This window comes from Camelus dromedarius, chromosome 2, assembly GCF_036321535.1.
Source record: "Camelus dromedarius isolate mCamDro1 chromosome 2, mCamDro1.pat, whole genome shotgun sequence".
NCBI lineage: Eukaryota > Metazoa > Chordata > Mammalia > Artiodactyla > Camelidae > Camelus > Camelus dromedarius.
Genome location: NC_087437.1, coordinates 7,781,201 through 7,805,246, shown reverse-complemented (window position 1 = coordinate 7,805,246; position 24,046 = coordinate 7,781,201). Strand labels below are relative to the sequence as shown.

The following is a 24,046-nucleotide window of genomic DNA, read 5'->3' as shown; positions in this document are numbered from 1 at the left end:
TTTGCTGTAATATGCAAAAAGTGTTGAGAAATACAGTGGTCCATGCCCCAGTTCCAACCCCACCCACTCTACGAAGCCACCATTTTTAAGGTCACATGACACCACTTGCTGAGCATGGTTTCCATTTCCTGAACATCCTGCAGACTGTCAACGTCTATCTTTGATGTTTTGTCTCAGAATTAAACAGTTATTTTATTTTATTTTTGGTCAGCAACTGCCCCCTCATGACAACACTTCCTGACTCCTGATTGGCCTGTTCTCCCGCCCATTTCCCAGCCAGGTGTACACTCAGACCAATCCCTCCCCCTGTTCCTGAAATGAAGCTTCTCTTGAACCAGGAGACTAAATTATTACCTTCACTGCTTCTACCTGTCCTATCGTCTCTAAATAGCCTCTTTAATAATTAATAACCTAATTAATTCACTCACTTAGCAATTATTTAGTGACCATTTATAATGCTTGAGATGCTGTGTGAGACATAAAGATACAGGAGGTAGGTCTTCATGACCTCGCTACTCTGTTGGGGAAGCTCTCATACAAGTATAAGGATGACCAAACTAAGGCTCCTTGGGAGAGCAATCAGAAAGGTTTTGGGTTTGTGGGATGGCTTGAACCACAGCCCCGTCACTAAGTAATAATCTAACTTCAGGTAAGCTAGTTATCTAAGTTCCAGCTTCTTCAACTAAAAAATGGAAACAAAAAAAAATGCCTCTTTTGCTGTGAGGATTGAAGAAGATAATTTTGCAAAACACCTGGCACGGTGCCTGGAATATGACTGACTGCTGAAAACACTGGTTCCTTCTCACTTCTTCTGTAGTCTATCACTTTTTCACAAGTAATTATATTATTCAAAAATAAGTTAGCTTTCTAAATTGGAAGATGAGTGATCAATTAATTTTCATCGTATATCATGTATATAACTAAACATGGTCATGTGCCAGTGGAGAAACTGTACAGAGTAAAATTTGTCATTGATCAAAAAATGATGGAAGAATAAAATCTTGAAAAAAATGAGTTCTCAATTTAAAACTTAAATATGGAAAACTGGACTTGATAGAAATATTGTCAAAAGGGAAAACTCATCCTATCTGATGTGGAATTCTATAAAAGCAACTGATGAATTAAATCTTTGGTGCAAAGTTCATGTAGAAAAGAACTCGATAAAATAATTTCCAATGCAACAAAAAAAGGGAATGGAATAAAACTGTGTAGGCTTTTGATTCTAGCAAGTACCTTCTAGATGAGAAGTCCAAAACGTTACTACCATTCTAACAAGACGGAATGTCCTTAATCACACGATGGAAATGTCCTTGAGGGTCAAAAGAGTGAGGACAGAACATCAGCAGGATTAAAAGAGGACCTTCAAAATGGCAGGATCAAAACATCTCGTATTCATCAAAAACAATTCAGTATTTGGTCAAATAAAGATTTTTAAATTGCCTGATTGATATCTTCGAACGTATCTGTTGACTCATAGAAAACAGACTTTGGCTAAAATAATTCCATTGAGCTCGTCACCCAAAGATGGAATCCTTCCCTTCTAAAGAATAATAAAAAAAGTGTTTGATTCACTGATTTAAAATAATGTCAAGTTCTATTTTTAAACTTAGCAGTGGCAATAAACTGCTGTTGTCTCTCTCCCTTCTCTGTCTCCCTCTGGATCTTTCACACACACTCACTATGGCCGCGGTATCTGTAAAGAATAACCACCATCACGTGCCTTGTTGATACCATTCACCAAGCACGTTCTCGACAGAGAAATCACAGAGAGTCACATACCCTCAACTGTCAACAACAACAAAAAATACTTTTAAGAATATCTAACTCTTCAGAATCCCATTATACCAAAGTATCTTTTTTTTGGATTTTTGCAGATACACGTGCATTACTGTGAATAAACATGTTTGAATGGAACATGTAAAACACTGCATGGGAGATCGGAATTGCGTATGCTCACTTAATGACAGGCTCATAATGAAAATCAGGTGCTAACTGAATCTAAAATTGTTTTGTTGGTGACTCCCAAGTGGGTCAGAAAGAGTCACCATATCCCCAAATATACCATTTCGGCCACAGGATAGCTTTGCAACCTGTAAACCTAAACCACGATAATTTAAAAAATTAATGGAATTAGCTAGCACTAAAGCATGATTTTATGGGCAGATGATAAAATTAGAAATACCGCCCTCCTTCTGTGCCTCACATTTAAAAAAGCCAACCCTGACAAAAATTCCATTTTAGGCTAGAAAGATTACTAAAAATAAGCCTCTAATCTCTGACCATCAGCAGTAGGTTTTCCGGTAAAGACTGCAGGCCATCTGGGCACTGACTTTAATACTGTAAATAAAGTTATAATTAAAATATAATTTCTTGGGAACAAGATTAGATGCTATCATCATGATTTTAATAAAATACCACAAGTGTCAATAATAACAGTGATGATAACTAAAACCACAACTGTGGCAGTGGCAGTGGGAGCCAAGAATACATACCAAACAATTAGCAATTGCTTTGTATCATTTAATTCTCGTGACACCTGATGACATGGCTAATCCTGTCTCTTTTATGGATAAGGAGACAGTGCCTTAGACAGGCAAGTAACACACATGAAACTGATGCAGAGAGTAAGCAGAGGAGCCAGGCTTTGAAGTGAATCGTGAACTCACACTTAAATTAAAACTGCCACGCCACATCTTACCCTACGAGGCCAACATAGGTTCACAGTGGCTGTCCAGCCAAAAGTTGATTTTCAGTATCTTCAGAAGAGAAAAACAGATGTAGATTTTGAAAGCTACGTAGAGTCAGATGTGCATTAGCTTTTATTTCCATCTTCAATATTTCAACTGACTGAATTTTCTGGGGTCTAACTTCTGTCCATTTGATTTCAGTGCAGAGGACACTGGCACGAACAAATACGCTAGGATACAGACCCAGCGTTTTTGAAAAGAGGGCCTTCGTAAATCATTTCCATCTTGAATGGAGTCCTGGGACTTGAGTTTCTGAGAAGTTAAATTTGGGTTTCATCTTTGTCTTTCCTGACTAATCTCAATGGAAAAAATCCGAAAATCAAGACTCTTATGTCCAAATAAAAGGACATGTTAGCAACGGGGTTTGGGCAGTGGCCTCCGTGAGGTCACAGACAATGAAACATTTACATTATCTCTTCTGTCTGTGGCTAGTTGGGGGAACTCTAAATACAAAGCAAATGCCCACACATGAGCACATAACAAGAAAGGAGAGAAAAGAGGAATGGAAATTTTGATGCCAGATGTCTAATTCATTCAGATAAAATGTTTAATTATCTTTTATTTCTTATCATATAATCTTTGAGTTATGTTCATGTTGGCTAAAATCTCAAATGGGGAAAGTATTCCAGTGGACATTCTTTATAAATTCAATCCCCTTTATAAAAATGTTCACACAATTAGGATAACAAATAGAGGAAAACTTTTCATTAGCACAAGTCTATAGATTGTGAGACCAATTTCCAAAAAAACAGCACGTGTGCTCCTTTCCACAGGAATATGCAGCTGGACTAAACCTTCTGGCAAATATCACAAAGAGAAATATATTTTCTGTGTCTGTCCCTCTTGAGTTTATAATAAAATTCCTAAAACTGTATCAGTCAGGTCACCTTCTCTGGCCTCTGCTGTCTTGGGGATTGAATCTGCACATCTCAGCCAGGACTCCAACCCATTATTTTGGTCACATCCTGCTCTTCACTTGCTCTGTCTAGGATGGCAAACTGGTGACCTACGGGGCTTGATCAGGCCCACAGAATATTATTTGGTTCTTACACTGTGCTTTTCAAGTTCTGAATTATTTGCCAATACTTAAATATCAGAGATTTACCCCCAAATCCCAACTCCCAACTTCTCTGGAAAAATCAGATGTGGTCACACCTGGTCTATGTTGGTGCTGGAGTTAGGTCATCGTCAACTCCCTCTGAGAAGGCTTGCCTTTGCCACTCCACCCACGGATGCTCTGCCCTCTCCTCGCTGGGGCTTCTGATTTTGCAACTCCAGCTGGTCTAGAATTTTCTACACTGGACAAATTCATCTCATCCACTCACTGTTCCTCAAATACACTGTGAGATCTCCTGCTTCCATGCACGTGTTCACACTGTGCCCTCCCCCAAATGTTTTCTGATGAATCCTCTCCAAAATAGTACTCACCTTTCGAAGCCCAGCTCAAATGCCATCTTCACAGAGGTTCAGTTTGGATCACTTCTGCTTCTTTCTAAACTATTAAGGAGGTTTTTGCCTGTATAGACTGCCAAACCAGTATTAAAAAAATAATTTTGTGTATTTTTATGTCCACCTCTTGAATCTCTAACAACAAAGTACACTTCTAAGAAGGCAGCCTCAAAGAGTCCCTGTAATGCTCACAGCTCACAACACTGTCATTCTTACGGACTCAACAAATACTTATTTTATAGTTAAAGCACTGAAAACTTTGTACAGTTTAAAAGAAACAATCTCAATGACTCAGTTTTTTTCTGTTCTGCTTTTCTCTATATCTATAGTCTCTTAGGAAGATAATCTGCAGTACATTAAACTGTCACTTATTCTGAAAGAATTACTATGGTTAATACAGTAGCTAGAAAGAGTAACTGTATATGAGGCACATTTGATGATGTCTTCTCAAGACAGCAGCCTAACTTATTTTCCTGGTAACTGAACAATTCTCTTGGTAGAACTGGACATTTGAGGTCTTAAGTTTAAATGATTTTCCCCCATAAAGGCATCCCAAGTGGGAATAAGGTCTTAAGTAATTAACCCTTATTCAACTGGCATTTCATGAGTTAGGTTACAACCAGTCTTATATTTCAAATATAACGTACAATAAAAGCACACTGGAATTTAGGTTATGTTATTTGGGCCGGAAATTAATACTGTGGTTCTGGCAAGATTATGAACTTAGCTTGTGCAAGCCTTTCCAATATAAATACCTGGAAATATACATATTCTTCCAAAAGAGGAAGTGAAATCTCCATAAGCAAAAATGAGGAGTAGCAATTACGTTAACTGACACTGTGGTGGTGACACTGATGGGGAAACAGGGATGGGCAGCTAATGGTAGTAATAATGTCTATGGGCTTGGGTTTTACGGCCATTCGCCCAGAGGAGAGAGAACACTGAAATCCTACAAACGCTAGAACTGACACCTCGTATATGACTGGCATACTCTAAGTGTGATGCATGCAGGGAGATGGGTAGAAATAATTTACCCAACAGCATACGAGGATAATGAGGAAATCCAGAGTTTGCAAAAAGCAGTCTTGAGAGAATTACAAAAATTCCGAATTGTGCCTTGCATGTTGATGTCTGAATGTACACTATCAATGAGGCACAGAAGCCTTAAAGCCAAGACATTAAAAAAAATTTTTGATCCTAGGGCAAGGAAAATCCTGTTGTCTTTGACAAAAGCAAACAAGCAAGCAAACAACAACCAAAATTCTGGACATTCTCATACCTCAATCTGAGCAGGATTTCTACAAGGAAGAAGCACTACTGAAGATTAGCTCACAATAAAAATGAGCACAAATACGAAATACGTGAGGAAACAGTTCACCTTTTGCAAGAATTAGATGAACAGAAAATTAATACACCATGAACTTGAATTAATAAAACAACAATGGAGAAATATGATAAGATAGTATTTAAATTCAATTCAGAAGCTTGACCTGGTAGACAAAAAATAAGGAACTGGAGCTAGAAAATGAAAGCAAACACTATGGAAAATGAACAGAGATCTGAAAAAGCACCAAATAAAATTTTTATATATATTTGGTCAGAAAATAGTTAATAAGGATCTGCAATATATGTGTAATTAAATTCAGAAACTTGACCTAATGGACATATATAAAACTTTGAACTAAAAATTATATGCAAAAATACTGTATGCACATTCTACCCTGACTCATAAAGAATATATCCAATTGAGTCTCAACAAACACTGAAGAATCAGTATCACAGAGACCAAACTCTGTGACAACCAACAAATGTGATTAGAAATCAATATCAGTGTTAACTTCGAAAGTTCTATATACTTTGAAAACTAATTTTTAAAGACCTCAATAGATTTAGGAAAGAAGAGAAATTGCAAATTAATGAGTTGAGAGTCTAATTTACCAAAGAGGAAACCAGAGTGGCCAATCCGCTGCCCCCCAAAAACCCCCCAAAAACGAAGTTCTACCTTACTTACTCAGGGAAATGGAAATTTAAACAAGAATTAGACATTACTTTATACCCTCCACTCCCCAATACCCTCCAAGGTTTTCACAAATTTAAAAACATTGGTAACAATCTCAGGAAAGAACACATATAACATGACTGACCAAATAATTAATGAATACAATTGCTTCCGAGGAAAAGTTGACAACATGTGTTAACTTTGCAGATGCACAAGCCCTTTGACCAAGCAAGCACACTTCTACATCTCCTACCCAGGGAAATTCTCGCACATGCGTATTTGAGTGCTTATTGCCCACCACTGGTAATGGTGACAGGTGCAAAGCAACTCAGTAGGGGATGGATAAGTCAACCAACAGGATGAGTAAACTGGCTTACTGTGCAACAGAATTCTATTAAACAGTTAAGAATTGGGGGTTCAGGATCTGCATATACTACTATATATAAAATAGATATAACAACAGTGTCTTACTGTAGAGCACAGGAAACTACATTCAATACCTTGTAATAGCCTATAATGAAAAAGAATATGAAAATGAATATATAGATATATATGTGTGTGTGTATAGTTGAATCACTTTGCTATACATCAGAAACTAAGACAACATTATAAATAAACTATACTTCAATAAATAAATAAATAAATAAATAAATAAATAAATAAATAAAACCATACAAGATTTATACCTACGAAGGATTAATCTTAAGGAAAAAAAAAACCTCAATGAGATTGTAAACAGATACAAAGAAGAGAGAAAACCCAGTTCCTATGTATATTATCTGTGTATCCAGGGCAAGTCATTTAATCTCTGTGTGTCAGTTTTCTCATCTGTAAATAGAGATGTTAATAGTATTCGGCTCCTAAAATTATGGCAAGATTAAATGACTGAGTCCCTGCAAAGTGCCTAGAACAGTGCCTGGCACCGAGAAAGCCCCATATAACTCTGATTACTATTATTACTACTACTACTCTTACTATTACCATTACCACTGCTGCTACTCACATTTGTGATGATTTATATGGAAGATGATGAGACAAAATGACACCATATACTGCTTTACTAATACACTGTATCATAAAAACAGCATCTAAGGGAATCTTACACACTTTCGAGCAGTAAGGAGGAAAGCAGGAGGGAATAAGGGGGAAGTGAAGGGCAGTGGGGCTCTGGCTTTATCTACAGTATTGTATTGATTTTGAAAATAGAAATAAAGCAAACATGTTAAGGCAAAATGTTAAAAGATACAATTTTTAGGTGTCTATTATATTCATTGTAAACTTTTTTTGTGTTAAAATATTTTGTAAGTAAAAAAATAAATTTCCAGGAAATTTCAAACTTTTCAAGCTTTAGTTTTTGTTTTGTTTTGTTTTTTTGCAAAATGGGGTTGAAAATACCTGCCTCATGGGATTGCAATAAAGAGCAGATGGGAAATGCACACAAATGTATTAAGCACTGCACCACGCATGTAGGTGGTGCTTAACGGATGTAAACTAAATATTCATTTAATACAAATCAATTGTTTTCAAAAAATGTAAGGGAAAAGACAAATGTGTAACTTACTTTTCTACTCATTAAATTTATTTCTAGTTCACGTGTATGTATATTTTCCTTTTTCATCCAAAATAGGAATCATATGATATATAGAAATCCATATCCTGAGTTCTTCACTTGAAATAACCTGAGCTTTTCCCCATGTCATTGAACAGTCATTAAAATCATGATGTTTAATGGCCTATTACTTCTTAACATTTGTATTTTCTTGGTATTTCCTCTTTTCCTGTCTTTTTCTATATGTTCTGTGTTGGTGTGATTTATAAGGTGTGTGTGCTATTTTAAGTTCCATTTGGTGATGACACAATTTTTCAAAACTCATGGAACTTAGTTTTCTACTAATCAGTCACTACCAACAATTTACTCCACCATTTTAGTATCTCCTATCCCCGCCGTCATCTCTAAAATGGGAAAATTTGTACACTTTAAAGGTTCTCTTATTTTTGGATGGCACAGAAAAACTACTGGGTTTGATGTAACCACCATTCTGCTGCAAAGCAACACCTAAGCAGTAGAAGGAAAACTGTTACATTTTCTTGGAGACCTTGGCTGTTAGAACCAGAGTGCTGAGGATAAGTGCAGGATGAAGGGCTTCCAATTGTGTGAGCCTTTGAAAAAATTCAAGTTGCTGTTGATTATACTTAAAAATCCAATCCTTCAGCTCGTACAACTTGATAAGAAAACAAATTACCCAATCCAAAAATGGGCAGAAGACCTAAACAAGCATTTCTCTAATGAAGACATACAAATGACCAATAGGCACATGAAAAAATTCTCAATATTGCTAATTATCAGAGAAATGCAAATCAAAACTTCAATGAGGTATCACCTCACACCAGTCAGAATGGCCATCATTCAAAAGCCCACAAATCACAAATGCTGGAGAGGCTGTGGAGAAAAGGGAACCCTCTAAACTGCTGGTGGGAATGTAGTTTGGTGGAGCCATTATGGAAAACAGTATGGAGATTCCTCAAAAGACTAGGAATAGACTTACCATATGACCCAGGAATCCTGCTCCTGGGCATATATCCAGAGGGAACCTTCATTCAAAAAGATACCGGCACCCCAATGTTCATAGCAGCACTATTTACAATAGCCAAGACATGGAAACAGCCTAAATGTCCACTGACAGATGACTGGATAAAGAAGAAGTGGTATATTTATACAATGGAATACTATTCAGCCACAAAAACCAACAACATAATGCCATTTGCAGCAACATGGATGTTCCTGGAGAATGTCATTCTAAGTGAAGTAAGCCAGAAAGAAAAATACCATATGATATCACTCATACGTGGAATCTAAAAAAAAAAAACAAAAAACAAATGAACTTATATATAAAACAGAAATAGACTCATAGACATAGAAAACAAACTTATGGTTACCAGGGGGAGAAGAGGGTGTGAAGGGATAAACTGGGAGTTCGAGATTTGCAGATATTAACATATATAAGAGAGAGAAACAACAGGTTTCTTCTGTATAGCACAGGGAACTATATACTTGTAGTAACTTAATGTGAAAAGAATATGAAAATGAATATATGCACGTTCATGTATGACTAAAGCACTGTGCTGTACACCAGAAATTGACACATCATTGTAAACTGCCTATAATTCAGTTATATATATACACACACACACACACACACACACACAAAATCCAACCCTATTCACTTGCTTTTTAGTGGAAATTCTTCTAGTTTCTTGTAATAATAGATCTACAGTTGGCCCTATTTTTCAATTACGGCTAAGATGTGACATTATGTCTTTCTCCTGACCTTCAGAGGAATGTTAGTGAGAAGACAGGAGAAGCTGCATTGAGGGTTGCTCTCCAGAAGAACTCTTATCTGGACCCAGTATTTTTAAAGTTAGCGAGGAAAGGAAACAGATAAAAGTAAAGAAGATACTACTCTAAGAAAAATACTGGCACAGGATTCTGTTCCAATGAAATCATACATTATTTTCCATTATTTAAAACAAAATTATCTTTACTCCTTAGCACTGAAACTTAAAATATATTATGTTTGGACTTGGAGAAAGAAATATATAGACTAAAAAATAATTTTAAAAAGATATACATCAGGTCAACCCTACTCCCTCTCTGGAACAAGAGCCAGAAGTCACACACACACACACACACACACACACAAAACCAGTTCATCTATTTTTGGAAGAAGAAATATGTATTTGTATCTTCAGAAATACCTGAGAGTGGAATAACTCTTAAAGCCTCTTGTTTCCCTCTTCTTCACATAAAAACGAGGAGCTGAGGCTCTGAAGATTCTGGAGATCATTTGCTCTGACACCTCATTGCACAGAAGAGAAACATGAGGCCTGGAACCAGTGCTGGAATCTTGATATCATGACTCCCAGCCCACTGTCCTTCCCTGTACATCACGAGGTCTCATCAAACAGAAGCAAAATTAAGCAAAACTAGAGGTTTAGAATATAAACCCTGCAGAATTTAAATTATTAAGTATTACACATTTTATGTTTATATGATGGAATCCGTTTTCCATTAATTTTGTTCCAGTTATTACTGAAAATAATAAATTAGAAAAAAATCTAGTTACTGTAAAATATTTATAGATATTTCAAACAAGTATATTAAATTTTTCATTAGTTTTAATTACTTTTTTGAGTTTTTTAGGAATACGATCATATAACGTATGCATACTAATAAATTTCTCCCTGGTTTCTCTAATATCTGTATTCTTTTTTGCCTACTGGTTTGAGAAGATTATTTTATTAAGTATTTGCTGTAACTTCACTAGATTTCACTGAAGAGATATAAATCACTAACGTATAATACATATAAACTTAAGAACTATGTGCAACCTACGTGAAGAAAACTACACAATTCCACTTAATTCTATAAAAAGCTAAATAAAACAGAGATGAAATATCAAAATCTTGGATACCAAAAAAAAAATCTCAATGATATAAAAATTCCCCAAATTAATTCCTGAAATAACTCCAATTAAAATGCCATTTGGATTTTCGGGGGGGAGAATTTTTTTCTAATATTAATCTGAATTTGTAAATGAGCTAGAATGGCCCCATTCTATTTGATGTACCCAAATTTAAACACTATGATAATTAAAATTCTGCAATGTTGGCATAAAATTAGATTGCCCGTAGAATAAAAATGAAACCTAGTAATAGTCATAAGTATGCATAATAATTTAGTACGATTAAAATGCCTTATTTAGTTAGTGGGAATAAATGGATTATTCAGTAAATGATACATGATACTTGGGAACTAGTTAAGATATTTATTATATAAGTAAAGTAAGTAAGTAAGTGAGAGCCAAGCTTCAATCAGCTATATCAAACTCCCCCTCTACCTCCTAGAAGCAAATTTCTTTCTCTTTTCTTTGGATACTCATGTTCGCTTTTGGGCCATCCTAAAAATAGTGTTTCTTGTGTGAGATACGTCTTCAACTCCGAACTCATTTGAGAACAGTGGCATCTGGCATTCCCTGAGCCAGAACGACAAGACTGTCCCCAGTCTCACCCCACAGCTTCGAACAGCGCAATAGGGTAGAAAGGAAGAGGTCAGAGGTAGGCAGAATGTCCAGTCTGCGAACTGCTTTCATACACATTCTCTTACTTAAGCTCACAAACGACTCTGCAAAGTAGGTATTTTTGTATGGTTTGCATTTTGTACATGAGGATAATCTCTCACCCGATTCTTGTAGATTTACTGTGAGACTGGAACCGAGCAGAATCCTGCAGGGCCCCTCTGCCCCCAGGTACCAAACTGAGCAGTTAATAATTAAGACAACAGGGTTACAGACTCAGTGTCTGATGCACATTCCTGAGTTGTTTCACAGACACTGTAAGTGTCACCAGAGAGGAAAAAAAAAAAACCCAACTCCATTCATTGCCTGGAGTGTTTGGTCTGAAGTGTGCACACACTCTGAAGCTCTGCAGCAGAGACAGTCAGAGTATATTTCAGCTTCAGTGTTTTCTAGCCTAAGAGCGTCCTCTTACCAAGAGACTCTGGCAACTTGAAATCATATTAACTCCCAATATGTGACATGAAACCCAGAAGTTCCTTTTCTAAGGACTGAGAACACTGCAATTAAAAACTAATTGTGCACTGCTGGCTCTCTAAATGCCCAAACAATTTTAAACACACAAGGTCAGACTGCAGAGATAATTCAACCTCATAACTGGACATTCATGTGTACTTTGTTCCCCCAATTTTTATAAGCAAACTTTATTGTTATGACTCAGAAATGAAGTATGAGACGAATCTGAGTGTTAAGAATAAACCATTTGCTTTTTATGGTAAAAGAGTAAAATCTTGCTCCTTAAAACATGGAAATGCTTCTGTTTTCTAGAAGCTTTTTATCAAAGTGGGGCACTGTCAACCCTTTTAAAACTGATGGTACTGGACTGTAGTTTCTTAGAACCGACAGTGGTGTGAAGACGTCGGTGACACAGATGTCTCTGATGATGGTGCTACTGAAGCCACTGTGTTGTACCGTTTCAGCACTGAGGTCAGTTCCTTCCCCAAGGACCTCCTTGGCTCATTAGGAATGAATTATATTCAAACAAATTTGCAGGTCGGATGGGGACTGGAAAAGAATAGGAAAGTGAAAAGGGGAGGAAGAACTCAATTGTTGCTGAATTTGTTACCCGAAAACTGGGTTCACCTCCTGGTGGGTGTCGAGCCAGCAGACACAACCAAGCTGAAGAGCGGTGGAAGGAAGGATTTATCATTTGCAACAAGTAAGCAGAACACCAGGGAGCTTTCCCAAAGCAGTGTCTGCCCGAACAGTAGAACTGGGGAAGTTTTAAGCTAAGGGTATATGCATATTCACGAAGGCGCTTGAGCAGAGAAGAACTCAGCATAGACTCGAGGCCAAGGTTGCCAGAGTCCGAGCTTTAATTGACTGAAATCAGGAGGGTCAACACCATCCTCCCATCCTCCACCTGGCTGGGGGCCTTAGTGCCTGCAGAGCTCAGACTGTGTCCGATTGTGACGCACACCCCTTCAGGAGGAACTCGGACTCCTCTACTGCTGGACTATTGTTTCCTGACTGCTCTTCCTTTGTTCCTGCGCTCTCTTACTTGCCTTATGAACACTGATCTCTGAGACCTGTTCAAGCAGCAAGCACTGTGGCCAAGCTTAGCTCACATGACGGCTTCTCTTATGTCAAGAGAGCCATGCCTGGTTCTCTTTCTCTGGGGACCCCCTAACCTATCTCCTTACAGTTTAGGACTTTACAACCAGGAGTATTAAGTTCACCAAAAACCCTCAAGACTGTTTAAAACCTTGCTACTCAAAGTGTGACGTGGGGTCCAGCAGCCCTGATTTCATGAGGGAGTTGATTAAAAATGCTGGGTCTCGGGCTCCACCTCAGATTTACCAAAGTAGAATCTGCTTTTTTTTTTTTTAAATTGAAGTATAGTCAATTTACAACGCAGTGTTAATTTCTGGTGTACAGACAGTGATTCATTTATACATATATATTCCTTTTCATATTCTTTTTTTAAATTATATGCTATTACAAGATATTGAATACAGTTCCCTGTGCTAAACAACAGGATCTTGTTGTTTATTAAAATCTGTTTTTTAATGCAATCCTCGCATGATGCTGGTGCATATTAAAATTCAAGACACTGTTTCAAAACAAAATTAAGTCCAGGAGTCCCTCCCTGGGGTCCATTTGAATGATTAGAAACCTCATTTTAAGTCTTTTCTCCCCTTTCTTTATTCCATTTGGTCCCAAGAATGAGAATCCACAGGTCAGGGTTACCTAAAAATGTTTTTATAATCCTTTTCACAGAACCTGAAAACGCAGACTGCTAGTCCATTCTACCTTCTTGAGCAAAATTTAATACAATTATTGAAATAATCAGCTCATGATATCATAAGCCTGGTCATTTTTTTCCCATTACATGAGGCTTGTACATGCTAAGCGGTTAATAACTAGAGAGCCCTTCAAATCAATCAGCTTTTATGATGTTTTATCTGAGAATCAGGATACTTAGGATTAAAATTGTCAATGAAAACTTGAAAATCATATCTGACTTAATCCTTTTTTTCCCATTCTAAATTCTTGGGCTTTTTTTCCTCTCCCCAGTGATACACATACACATTTAGGCATCTATAATGGAGAAGCGTACTCCAGCCAAAGGATTAAAAGATAAAAAGAGCTTCCCTCTATTACAATATACTCTCATCTCTAACCTTTGAAGCAGATCATTTAAAGTTCAGCATGTCATCGCCTTAGAGACAGAGATAGCTTCGAGGAGGAATGCAGGTAGCATTTGAGCTACAAAAGGCAGTGACCGATCAAAGCGCCGCCTAGCTGAGGAAGTGCAGCTGGGTGAGTGCCCCGGTGAGGCTGGCACAGGAGCGCACACCGTGTTACAGAGAGCAAGATGCATGGAGAATCACCGCCGCCTGCCTTCCAGCTGATGCCACCTGACATACGCCGTCTGAGAGGGGTCTGATGATTACAGAAACGTTTTAACAAACTTTAAAAAATAAATTTTACTACTTGTTTTTAAATGTCGGGGTAAAGTTGTTATGGTAGAAGACGTCTGTCTTTTTGAGGGGGCTATCTAAAATCTTACGTGATGGGGGTACTCTCCATTGTGTACAGAAATGGAGAGACACAGGGCCCCACTTCTCACCTCGGAAATGGAAGGTAAGTGGGGTACGTACGGGGGGGGGTCCTCCCCCTGGCCCAGCAGTCAGTGTCTGAGCATAGGATGTAAGCTTGGCCAATCGGATTCTTTCAGGGACTGTGAATCAGAGACGAACAGAAGGTTAGGACTTGCTCATGACATCGACAAAGGCAGAAATGTGTCCAGTCCATCTCTGCAAAATGTCAGCCACTGGGCTTCTTGCACTGGGGTGTCTGGAGCTGCCTTGGCCCACACTCTTCTCCCACATTCTCGCTCTCCATCGTTCTAATCCTGAGTTTGCATGTCCTGCTAATGCGCTCCTTTTCTGATTTTGCTTTCAATCAAAAATGGTGAGCAAAAACAGAAAAGGACATTAAGAATTGTGGGGGGATGGTACAGCTCAGTGGCAGTGCATGCTTTGCATGCACAAGGTCCTGGGTTCAATCCCCAGTACCTCCATCAGCCAAAAATAATAATAAAATAAGTAAATAAACCTAATTACCTCTCCTCCACAACAACAAAAAATGAAGCACTGTGACCGATACAGAAATATCACCTCTTCACTAGACTTGAACAGTATTGCTACCTCAGTTCTATGCAGCTCACTGACGTAAGTGTAAGCAGGTGGCTGCAGTTTGAAAATGGCCTCGATTAGTGATAAGACTGGAGGTGGTGGTGGTGGTAGTTACCAGCTGCAGCAATATAACTAGAGTTAGGTACATCAACTTGAGTACCTCTAGTCGTAAAAAACACTGTGAGAGTCACTACTATCACACCCATTTTACAGATGAGGAAACAGAGATTGTTGTAGAAAACGTCACACACTGAAGTCACCATGGCCTGGTTAAGATTCAAATCCAAATCTTTCTACCTTAAATCAGAATGATTATATTCTATTCATGATCCAAATGGAGCTCTTTAAGGACTAATTCAGTGTCATTAATTGAACTTTATAAATGTCATAAACTGAACTTTATAAGGTATTTATTATATATTTATATAATGTATATTATATTAACTAAATATAATTATTAATTAGTTATTAATTATATTATATTATACAATAACTTATGCTTATATTTATAATATATAATTATAAGTTAATTATTATATTAAAATAATATATCCCTACATTAATTGGGATCTAAGAAAACATGCAAAGTCTTCTCAAGCATATTTAGCTAGATACTTATTGGAGCCTTATAGAAATATTCTGAAACATTTCTTTGCAACCGAAACAAACTTTAAAATTTTAACACCACACTGAGACGTAAGACTTTAGATTTGTGTCTAAATCCCATAAAAGCCTGATATCCCAACAAGCATGTAGGGAGGATGTGGGACCTCTCACCTGCATTAGCCTTGAAGGGGAAATATCCTATTTAAGTGCAATTATGAGGCTATGTGAAAATCACTCATTTTTCAAAGTCTGACTCAAATAGAAAGTTTGGGCAGATATATTATTTTGAAGATCCATCTAAAAAACTATGTAATGAGTTATCCAGCAGTACAACTAAACCTTGAAGGCAACACTTGTAAAGCCAGTACTTAGTAACCCTTCCCATATAAAATGATGAGTATGTCTAGTCCCAGCTCATGAGGCTGTCTTTATTAGAAGTAACTGGCATAATAAGACAGGATGATGGCTATAATAGCTCTTACTTTATTGAGCAGTTATTAGATGGCAGGCACAGTGCTAAATGCTTCACATAGATGCCAAATTTAATACTGGCAGCCTCAGTGAGGGAGGCACTATTATTATTACAGCCACCTTACGGATGTTGAAAAAGCAGCAAAACAAAACATCTCCTGCTTCCCGGGGTTCCATATTCAGGGATTGCTGCTCAAGAGAGAAATCTGAGCCTTGCTGTAGCCTTAGGATGAAGTTTAAACTCTAAAGCTTAGCATGAACAGTCTTTAAAGACCTGGTCCCTGACTACCTACTTGTTTATCTCATCACCTTACTATGACCCTCCCCCACTTCACCCTTAATGCCGGTCCTGGCGAACTGTTTCATACAGTCCTGTCCCTGCAGGACACATGCCCATTTCTGGGCATCTGCAGAGACAAGATCTACTCATTCTTTAAAACTCAACTCATCTTGGAAACACCTTTGTTGATATTCTGGTGAAATTTAGCTGCCTCTCCTTTGTACAAGTTCCTGTTACAGAACTTGTCACTGTGATACAGCCACTGAACGACTGGTCTGTTTTTCCCACTAGACTTTAATCTAATCATGACAGGAACTAGATTCTTTTGATATCGCCAGTGCTTCACACAGGACCAAGCATGCAGTGGGCACTCAAAAAATATTTTTTGAATGAATGACCAAATCTTAAGTGGCCACCCTATTCTCCTTCAGACTTCCTGCTGGAAAGAATCTGGCAAACAGCCATTTCATATAATACCATAATGTTCAAAATTACTAGGAAGACTTCTACGCAGGAAGTTAGGGAATCTAGGCTCTTGTCCCATGACGGTCATTTAGTAATTAGATGACCTTGGAGATTGATTCATTCAACAATTTTTTTTTTATGCATTTGCCATGTGCTGCAAACTGCACACCACAATCAAGCAGCAGCAGTGGACACAAGAGATAACAACCTCTTCCCCCAGAGACAAAAATGCAGAGCTGGATTCCTCACCATGGAACCGAGGAGCTGGACCAAGGTCCTTCCAGGACTAAAATTCCCTGAAGCGATTAGCCAAACCTCCAATTCCTTAAAATCCGGTACAGAAACACATGAAAATATCAAGTAAAATACAACACAGGCGAATCAGTTCATAACCTGCCTCTGATATAACTAGTCTAGGAGTCTTCATTCTTCCTTCCCCAAATAGAGATCTTATACAGAAGCGACACTATAAAACATTTTTTAAAGATTAAGTTTGATTTGGTCTGATACAAAATACTGGAAGTCTCTCTGCCTGTAAGTAGTAGACCTGCCAGAAACAAAAAGGGGGAAGAAATCATTTCAGGGCAATTAACGATGATCAGAAAGGAAGTTCCATCTTACTCCTTGGGAAGGTGAATCCATCCTGTGTGTCTAATGTAGTCACAATGCTAGAGAACAATGTGTTCTCTAATCAAGTTTTATTTGTGTGATGTACTTTTTGGTTCATGGTAACTGGACACAAAAAGGTAAAACGTATTATTAATGGACAATGACACAGTAAAAACTAAATCAGCCTAGACTCTCAGCTGCTTCATTATAAAATCAGGTAAGGAAGGTCATAATTATTTAATTTGTGTCCAAAGCTCAGCTGGAGAATGTTTTAAATGAACAAATGAAGCAAGTAATTTTAGGGGAAGGGAAAGTCCTTGGAGCCAAGTTTATGTACTGACAGACGTAATTAGCGTTCTGCCATCCTAGAGGTGTTTGGGCAATAGATCTAATTTCCTAAAGATACATACTCAGTTTTTTTTTTTATCGTAACTGAGTAAAACATATCAATTCCTTGCCATGCTGTGATCATAGGGTGTCCTTTCTGACACACCCCTCAAACTTGTTGACATTGATGGTCGCTTCTGACATGGGTACTGAGCTATGATAAAAAAATAGACTCACTAAGCACATAAAACTGGGTTTGTTCCTCCATTAAAGTCATAAATCTGAAATAGCCTTTCAAGTTAACATCGTAAGTTTCCTCATGCTGTAGATGAGGAAACCAGGGCCCGGACAGGTGAACAAAATTACTACAAATCTGACGGTTGGCGGGTGTTGGAGCTGTGACAGGAGAGGTCCTTTGCCCCTAGGCCAATGTTCTTCCCATCATTGTATTTCGCCTTTATGAGCTGACCTGCAGCTTACAAGCTCCCCGTTCATTACCCTAAACCACAACAGCAGGACCCAGCAGGACCCAGCAGGAGTGGTGGGGGGCAGCAGGGGAGCAGTGCCGGCGGCTGGCTTCTCTTTCAACACCTCTGCATGCTTGTGGGAAGAGAAACGTCAGCTTGCTTGTAAGTCTGCAGCAGGACTGGTGTGCTGGAAACGAACCATAAAGCTTCCCTCGTACAACTCAGTCTGGGGGCGTGAATAAGCTGGGTTTCCCCGCCTGGAGACCCTGCGACTCGACAAGCCATACAAATTAACATGAGTGTACGGGTCTGCGGCCTCACAGAAATGAGGTCAGGTCCGAAGAGGAATCAGGTGGCTGACCACAAGCCAGAACTCTAATGTGGATCCAAAACAAAGGGCGGAGATCTCAGGCTGTAATCCACCGAACAGCATGAGGACCACACGAGAGAATGTGATGAGGAAGCCTTTTAGGACAGTTATAAAAAGGGAAACGATACTGAGGGACAGAGAATGTTTGACTCCAAGTACAATCCAGACTTTGATTCTCCTTTTAATCAATTCTTGTCTTCCTCCATCTCACATTTTCTCCTATTGCCTTTATGCAGGATACTTTTGTTTTCATTCTACAGTTTTATTTCTCCCTTGACTTTGTTTCTGAATAGAAGGTCCACAGCAAAGCATAGAAAAAGCACTGTGATAAGGAAGATAAGAAAACCATTCTGAGATGAAAGTTATCAGAACACATCAATTTCTTTGTCTAGCTCAGGGACAAAACTGAGATGTGCAGGAACATTTTTAAGAACCTAGAGAAGAGATTCACTCCCTTGAACTGCTTTCTTAAGGTTTCCAGCTCATTCTCCGAAGACGCCCTCTGAAGGCTTTGTCCATACCCAATGGTGAGAGGATGGCATTTCTGAGACCCTACCCAGAGACGTTCAAATGGATCCCGCACTAAATGCTGGTGTAAGAAATTAGAGTGTTCTCCCTTGGGAATCTCCTGTGGCTTTATCCCTGTGCAGAGGTCTGAGCTTCTTTTAAAAGTCCAAGATTGGTTTCCGAAGGAGAAGATAAGTGAAGGGTTTTCTAGCTAACCAAGAAACAGATTCTTTGATTAAATATCAGATTAAGAAGAAAAAAAATCCTACATAAAGAACAATGACAATCCTCTAGAAAGAAAGATTGTGAGAAGAATGCAGAAATTTTAGGATAGAGGGTTATGGCATTCAGAATTTTCATTTTCTATAAAGTTTTTATGTTTCACATTAAGTTTAAAAATGTGTTCATGTGCAGAATATTTCAGAATCACTTATGCAGAATTATATAACACTTGGAAAATCTCCCTTAAGCTCCCCTGCATTATGGGGACACAAAATCTTACAAATTGTATTTGTTAACACCCAGTCCTCTGTACCAATACAAATTATCAAAGTATCCTAAATGTGGAAAGAGCGTTAGTATGATACTGCTCTTTTTTTTAAAGGAGAAAATAGTAGAGATTATCTTTTCTATGAACTCACCACCTCTGTTACAAGTGATCATTTTTCTATGATTTAAAAATATTGTAACGACTGGCCAGATACCCAGTGATTTACTGTTACTAGCTTGCCATGAAATATGTTGAGATAACATCACACATTACTAATCTAAACATTTCTACAGCCTTGCTGGTCATTTAAAAAAGTTAACCCATTGCAAGCTGAAACCGTTGCTCTCTGAACAAAAAAATGCAAGGTGGTTTTAGAAAACTTTCTCAAAAGAAATCACTTGTACTGTGGACCCTCTCCACTCCCCCCTCCAAAAAAAAAAAAAAAAGATGAGGCAAATCAACAGTCAGATGACATATACTTAGAGACTCATCGTTCACTTCTCCAAAGTCTAGACAATCTCCTTGTTCACTTAAAAATGGAAAATGCGACAAGTGTGAGCCCTTACCAACTTCCCATTTCAGAAGGCTGTTGTCTTCCCTCTCCATTTTTCCAATGACATACCAGATACACGCCATCCAGTGCGCAAGGAGGGCAAACATGGACATGAGCAGGGTCAGGACGATGGTGCTGTGCTGGGAGTAACGGTCCAACTTCTGCAGGAGACGCAGAAGTCGCAGCAGCCGGACGGTCTTCAGGAGATGCACCAGAGACACCTGCGGTGGGAGACACAGCCGCACAGCTTGGCTCGTGGGGTCACTGCGGCCACAACAGGTACCGTAGCTGACGGCCACCCTGAGAAATTCTTGAAATTAAGTACAATTGGGATTCCAACGCTTAGGTCACTTTTATGACCATTCCTGCGTAATTTCTTGACATGTTATACCGGACGGGGACAGGATAAAGGATGATAAGACAATTTAATTTCTTTGCATGAATACTTATCTTCCTTCATTAGGATTTAGCCTTTTTCTTTGCCTGAATATAACTGGACATATTCTGATACACAGCTGAAACGCTTTATAGGATTAAGATTGGATATGAGATGTCTCTACCCCTTTCTTTTCATTTCTACATGTTCTTCCAATTCCACTTCCCCTCCTCCTGCACGTGTAAGGGGGGGTGCTTTGTAAGAAAAATTGGTATAGAGTGAAGTAAAATCCTGTGAAGTGGTAACAAAATTAACTTAGGTTTCTTATTTTTAAATAATCAGACCTATAAATCTTGAGTAAGATCTGCTGACAAACACCAGTAGCACCTCCAGCCTCATGTGTTTTACTAACTTCTGTCTAACATTATCGATCGACAGAGAAAAGCTTCGCCTGAAGCATAGACATTCTGAGCTCTCTGTTAAACAAACATGCTCAGGGAACCAAAATTAAATGGAACATAATTTTAGAAAAATCTCCTAAGTCCTGCCTTTGTATGAACTAAAACAACAGACTGGTAACTAAGGGGGGCTCAACTGAAAAGTGTACACCATTTGTGTCCACCAGAAAGGTCAATGTCACTGTTAACAACATACACGGTAGTCTAAAATACACTCTTTGCACACCTTCAAAGAGCCTCCAAAACAGAAAAGTCAAATAAAATGCAAATAGAGTTTGACAAATTCCTTGACCCTTTCTGACTTGGAGGCTGAATTATAAATAGAGAGGAAGGAAGGAATTTTTAAGACTACACCTAAGCCTAATTCTTCCTATATGGACAAAATTTTATGATTCTGGACATTCAAGGTCAGCACTTTTGAGATTTTCCCTTTATAATTAACTGTAGTCAACAGACTTCTGGTTTCTCCTTCCTCTAACCATCTTCCCTTATCGCCAAGAAAAACGTACCTAGAACAGTGCTTGACACATAGTAAATGCTCAATAAACTTGTGTTAAATGAGTGAATGGATAGTTATAAGTGAAGGTACAAAACACTCCAAGCTCCCTGTAACAATTAGATATTCCATAAAAGTGTTTTCAACTGTAATCTTGAGAATTATTCTATACTGAAATATAATAAAATCGTAGGATCCTTTGAGGAAACTGCCAGGCAGCTGTGATCTTTTATTCCTTTTGTCACTCCTCTGTGTAGAGTTTCTTCTCCTTCACAGCCAACTTCTCATCTATTATTTCTCCTGCTGATTGTAAGCCAGATGCAGCCTCTACTTTGTGGCTTAGAGGGACTCACTGGGAGTGAAGTTTGTTGTATACGCAGGTGAATTTGATAGACAGATGACAATTTTGTAGGTAGAGTGAACCCTGGATGACACCATCTGCTATGGACTGAGCTGCGTCCCTGCAAATGTCATGGGCTGAAGCCCTAACCCTCAATGCCATGGTGTTTGGAGATGGGTCTATGGGAGCTAATTTGGTTTTAGATGAGGTCATGAGGGTGGGGTCCTCAAGATGGGATTAATGCCTTTATAAGAAGAGGGCAGAGAGCCCTGTCTCTTGCTCCCCACCCACCCCAATCTCTCTCTCCCTCCCCTCGCCGTGTGAGGACCATGTGACGACACAGAGAGAAAACAGCAGTCTACAAGTCAGGTAGAGAATCCTCATGAAAAATCAAATTGGCTGGAACCTTGATCTTGGACTTCCCAGCCTTCAAGAGTGTGAGAAATAAATTCCAGTTGTTTAAGCCATCCAGTTTATGATATTTTGTTACAGCAGCCTGAGCAGACTGAGACACCCTCTGAACATACACTGGTGCAGGCAATCTCCTTATTTTCTATGGCCACAAAGGGGATGTTTGAGGGAAGAATGTGGGGTTGCCCTTACATGAGAACAACAGTCATTTGCAAAGATAAGGGACATGAGCCTGGGTGTCCAGGATGAGGCAGCCCTGGTGATTTTGCTAGCACTTAAAAAAAAAAAAAATATATATATATATATATACACACACATATATATATACATATAGATATATATTTCCATCTGAGTCAAACATTTCCTGCTGTATAATATGAACGTTGGTTCTAGATGAATGACAGAAGAAAGAGGCATATTTGATTTAGATGGAAATATATAATCTGAAAAAAGAAAGCATTCTTTTCACTCTGGGGCTGCTGCTCAGAATTTGTCACTGATGAGAATTATAAACACCTTGTAGACAGGGGCTAGACAGTGAGTGATGCATTCATCACAAACCGCTATCAAATGCTGCTTTCCCCGTGTCACCTACTGCACATGACCACCTCCTGCCTATCAGCTGGGGAGGGGGAAAAAGAGAACGAAAAAAGTTAATTAACATGTTCTGAGGATCTTCTGGGTGACAGACACTTAACAAGGTGTTTTACAGAAATGTTGCCTTTTGGGGCTGCTCAGAAACTCTGGAGGAATTTTTATGCTCATTTTAGGCCTATTTTGATGTTAAATTCCCTAAGGAAGTCACTCAGATGGCAACTTGGATTCCTACTTTTGCCTTTTTCACTCTATCACGCTTTCTATGTCTCATTCATAATTCTCTCTCTCAGAGCGTCTTTCATAGTGACTTACACATAGTAGGTCTTAATAAATAAATGTGTGAGCTGTGTATGAAACATCTGCCCTCAGCAGCTGTGGGCAGAGCCAGCGCTAAACCTTGCAATACGTTTTTGATGGCTGTAATGCATTTCTGAATGTCGTCTATGCAGATGCACTCACTGAACCCATTTCAGCTCTGGAAAATCAGTACCTTGGTTTGTTTGTTTCTGCTTTTCTTTTTGTAAGTCTCTGTAGTATAACAATAGCGATGCTTATCAACTTTTCCTCCAAACTTACGCTTTCCTGTGAAGTAAATGTAATATTTTGAATAAGCTTTTCTATTCAAATAGACTATTTCATACTGACTAATTTATGTGGGGAAATAACAAATTTATATGCCAATTTGTTAAATGATCTTATGCTCAGCCCTGCGAAAAACAGAAACACTGTCACTGGTAAGAGAGAGATTCCTTCCTTCCTTCCTCTTTTTCTTTCTTTCTGGCGTGGAGGTTGGTCTATAACTTGTTTTCTTTATAAAGAATTTGTGCCGTATTTCACAAGTGAGAATGAGCAAAGGGAGTGGAAGTGAAGTGCAGGGTACAAGAGCTTAAAATTCATCAAAATATGAGAATTAAACTTTTTCAAAAATTATTTACATTGATTTTGGGCTATAAAATGTTAATCCTATCCAAACATATGTATTTTTAACTTTACATTATGTAATATACATATTTAAAAGTATCTTATTTGTTCAGTGCCCAAAGAGAAATGGAATATAAAAAAGAAATTACTAGTATTTAGTTAGCAAAGCAGCAAGTTAATTTATAGCAGCATCTATGAAACACCGTTTATTTAACAATTCTCCAGGATAATTTGGAAAATTTTTCTTATCATTTTGCAGATTATATACTTCCTTGGGGTTTTTTTGGCAGTCTTGCAAGTTTTAAGTCATTACACTTTCATTATAGTACACTTA

At 38.3% G+C, this 24,046-nt stretch overlaps 1 protein-coding gene across 1 annotated transcript in view; it reads right to left on the bottom strand.

Moving 5' to 3' along the window:
• Positions 1-24,046, bottom strand: part of KCNH8 (potassium voltage-gated channel subfamily H member 8) — a 351,827-nt gene that overhangs the window by 99,066 nt on the left and 228,715 nt on the right. Inside the window, exon 7 of the mRNA XM_010975364.3 lies at positions 20,127-20,334. Within this exon, the coding sequence (XP_010973666.2) occupies positions 20,127-20,334 (208 nt within the window). The remainder of the gene's footprint in view (positions 1-20,126; positions 20,335-24,046) is intronic.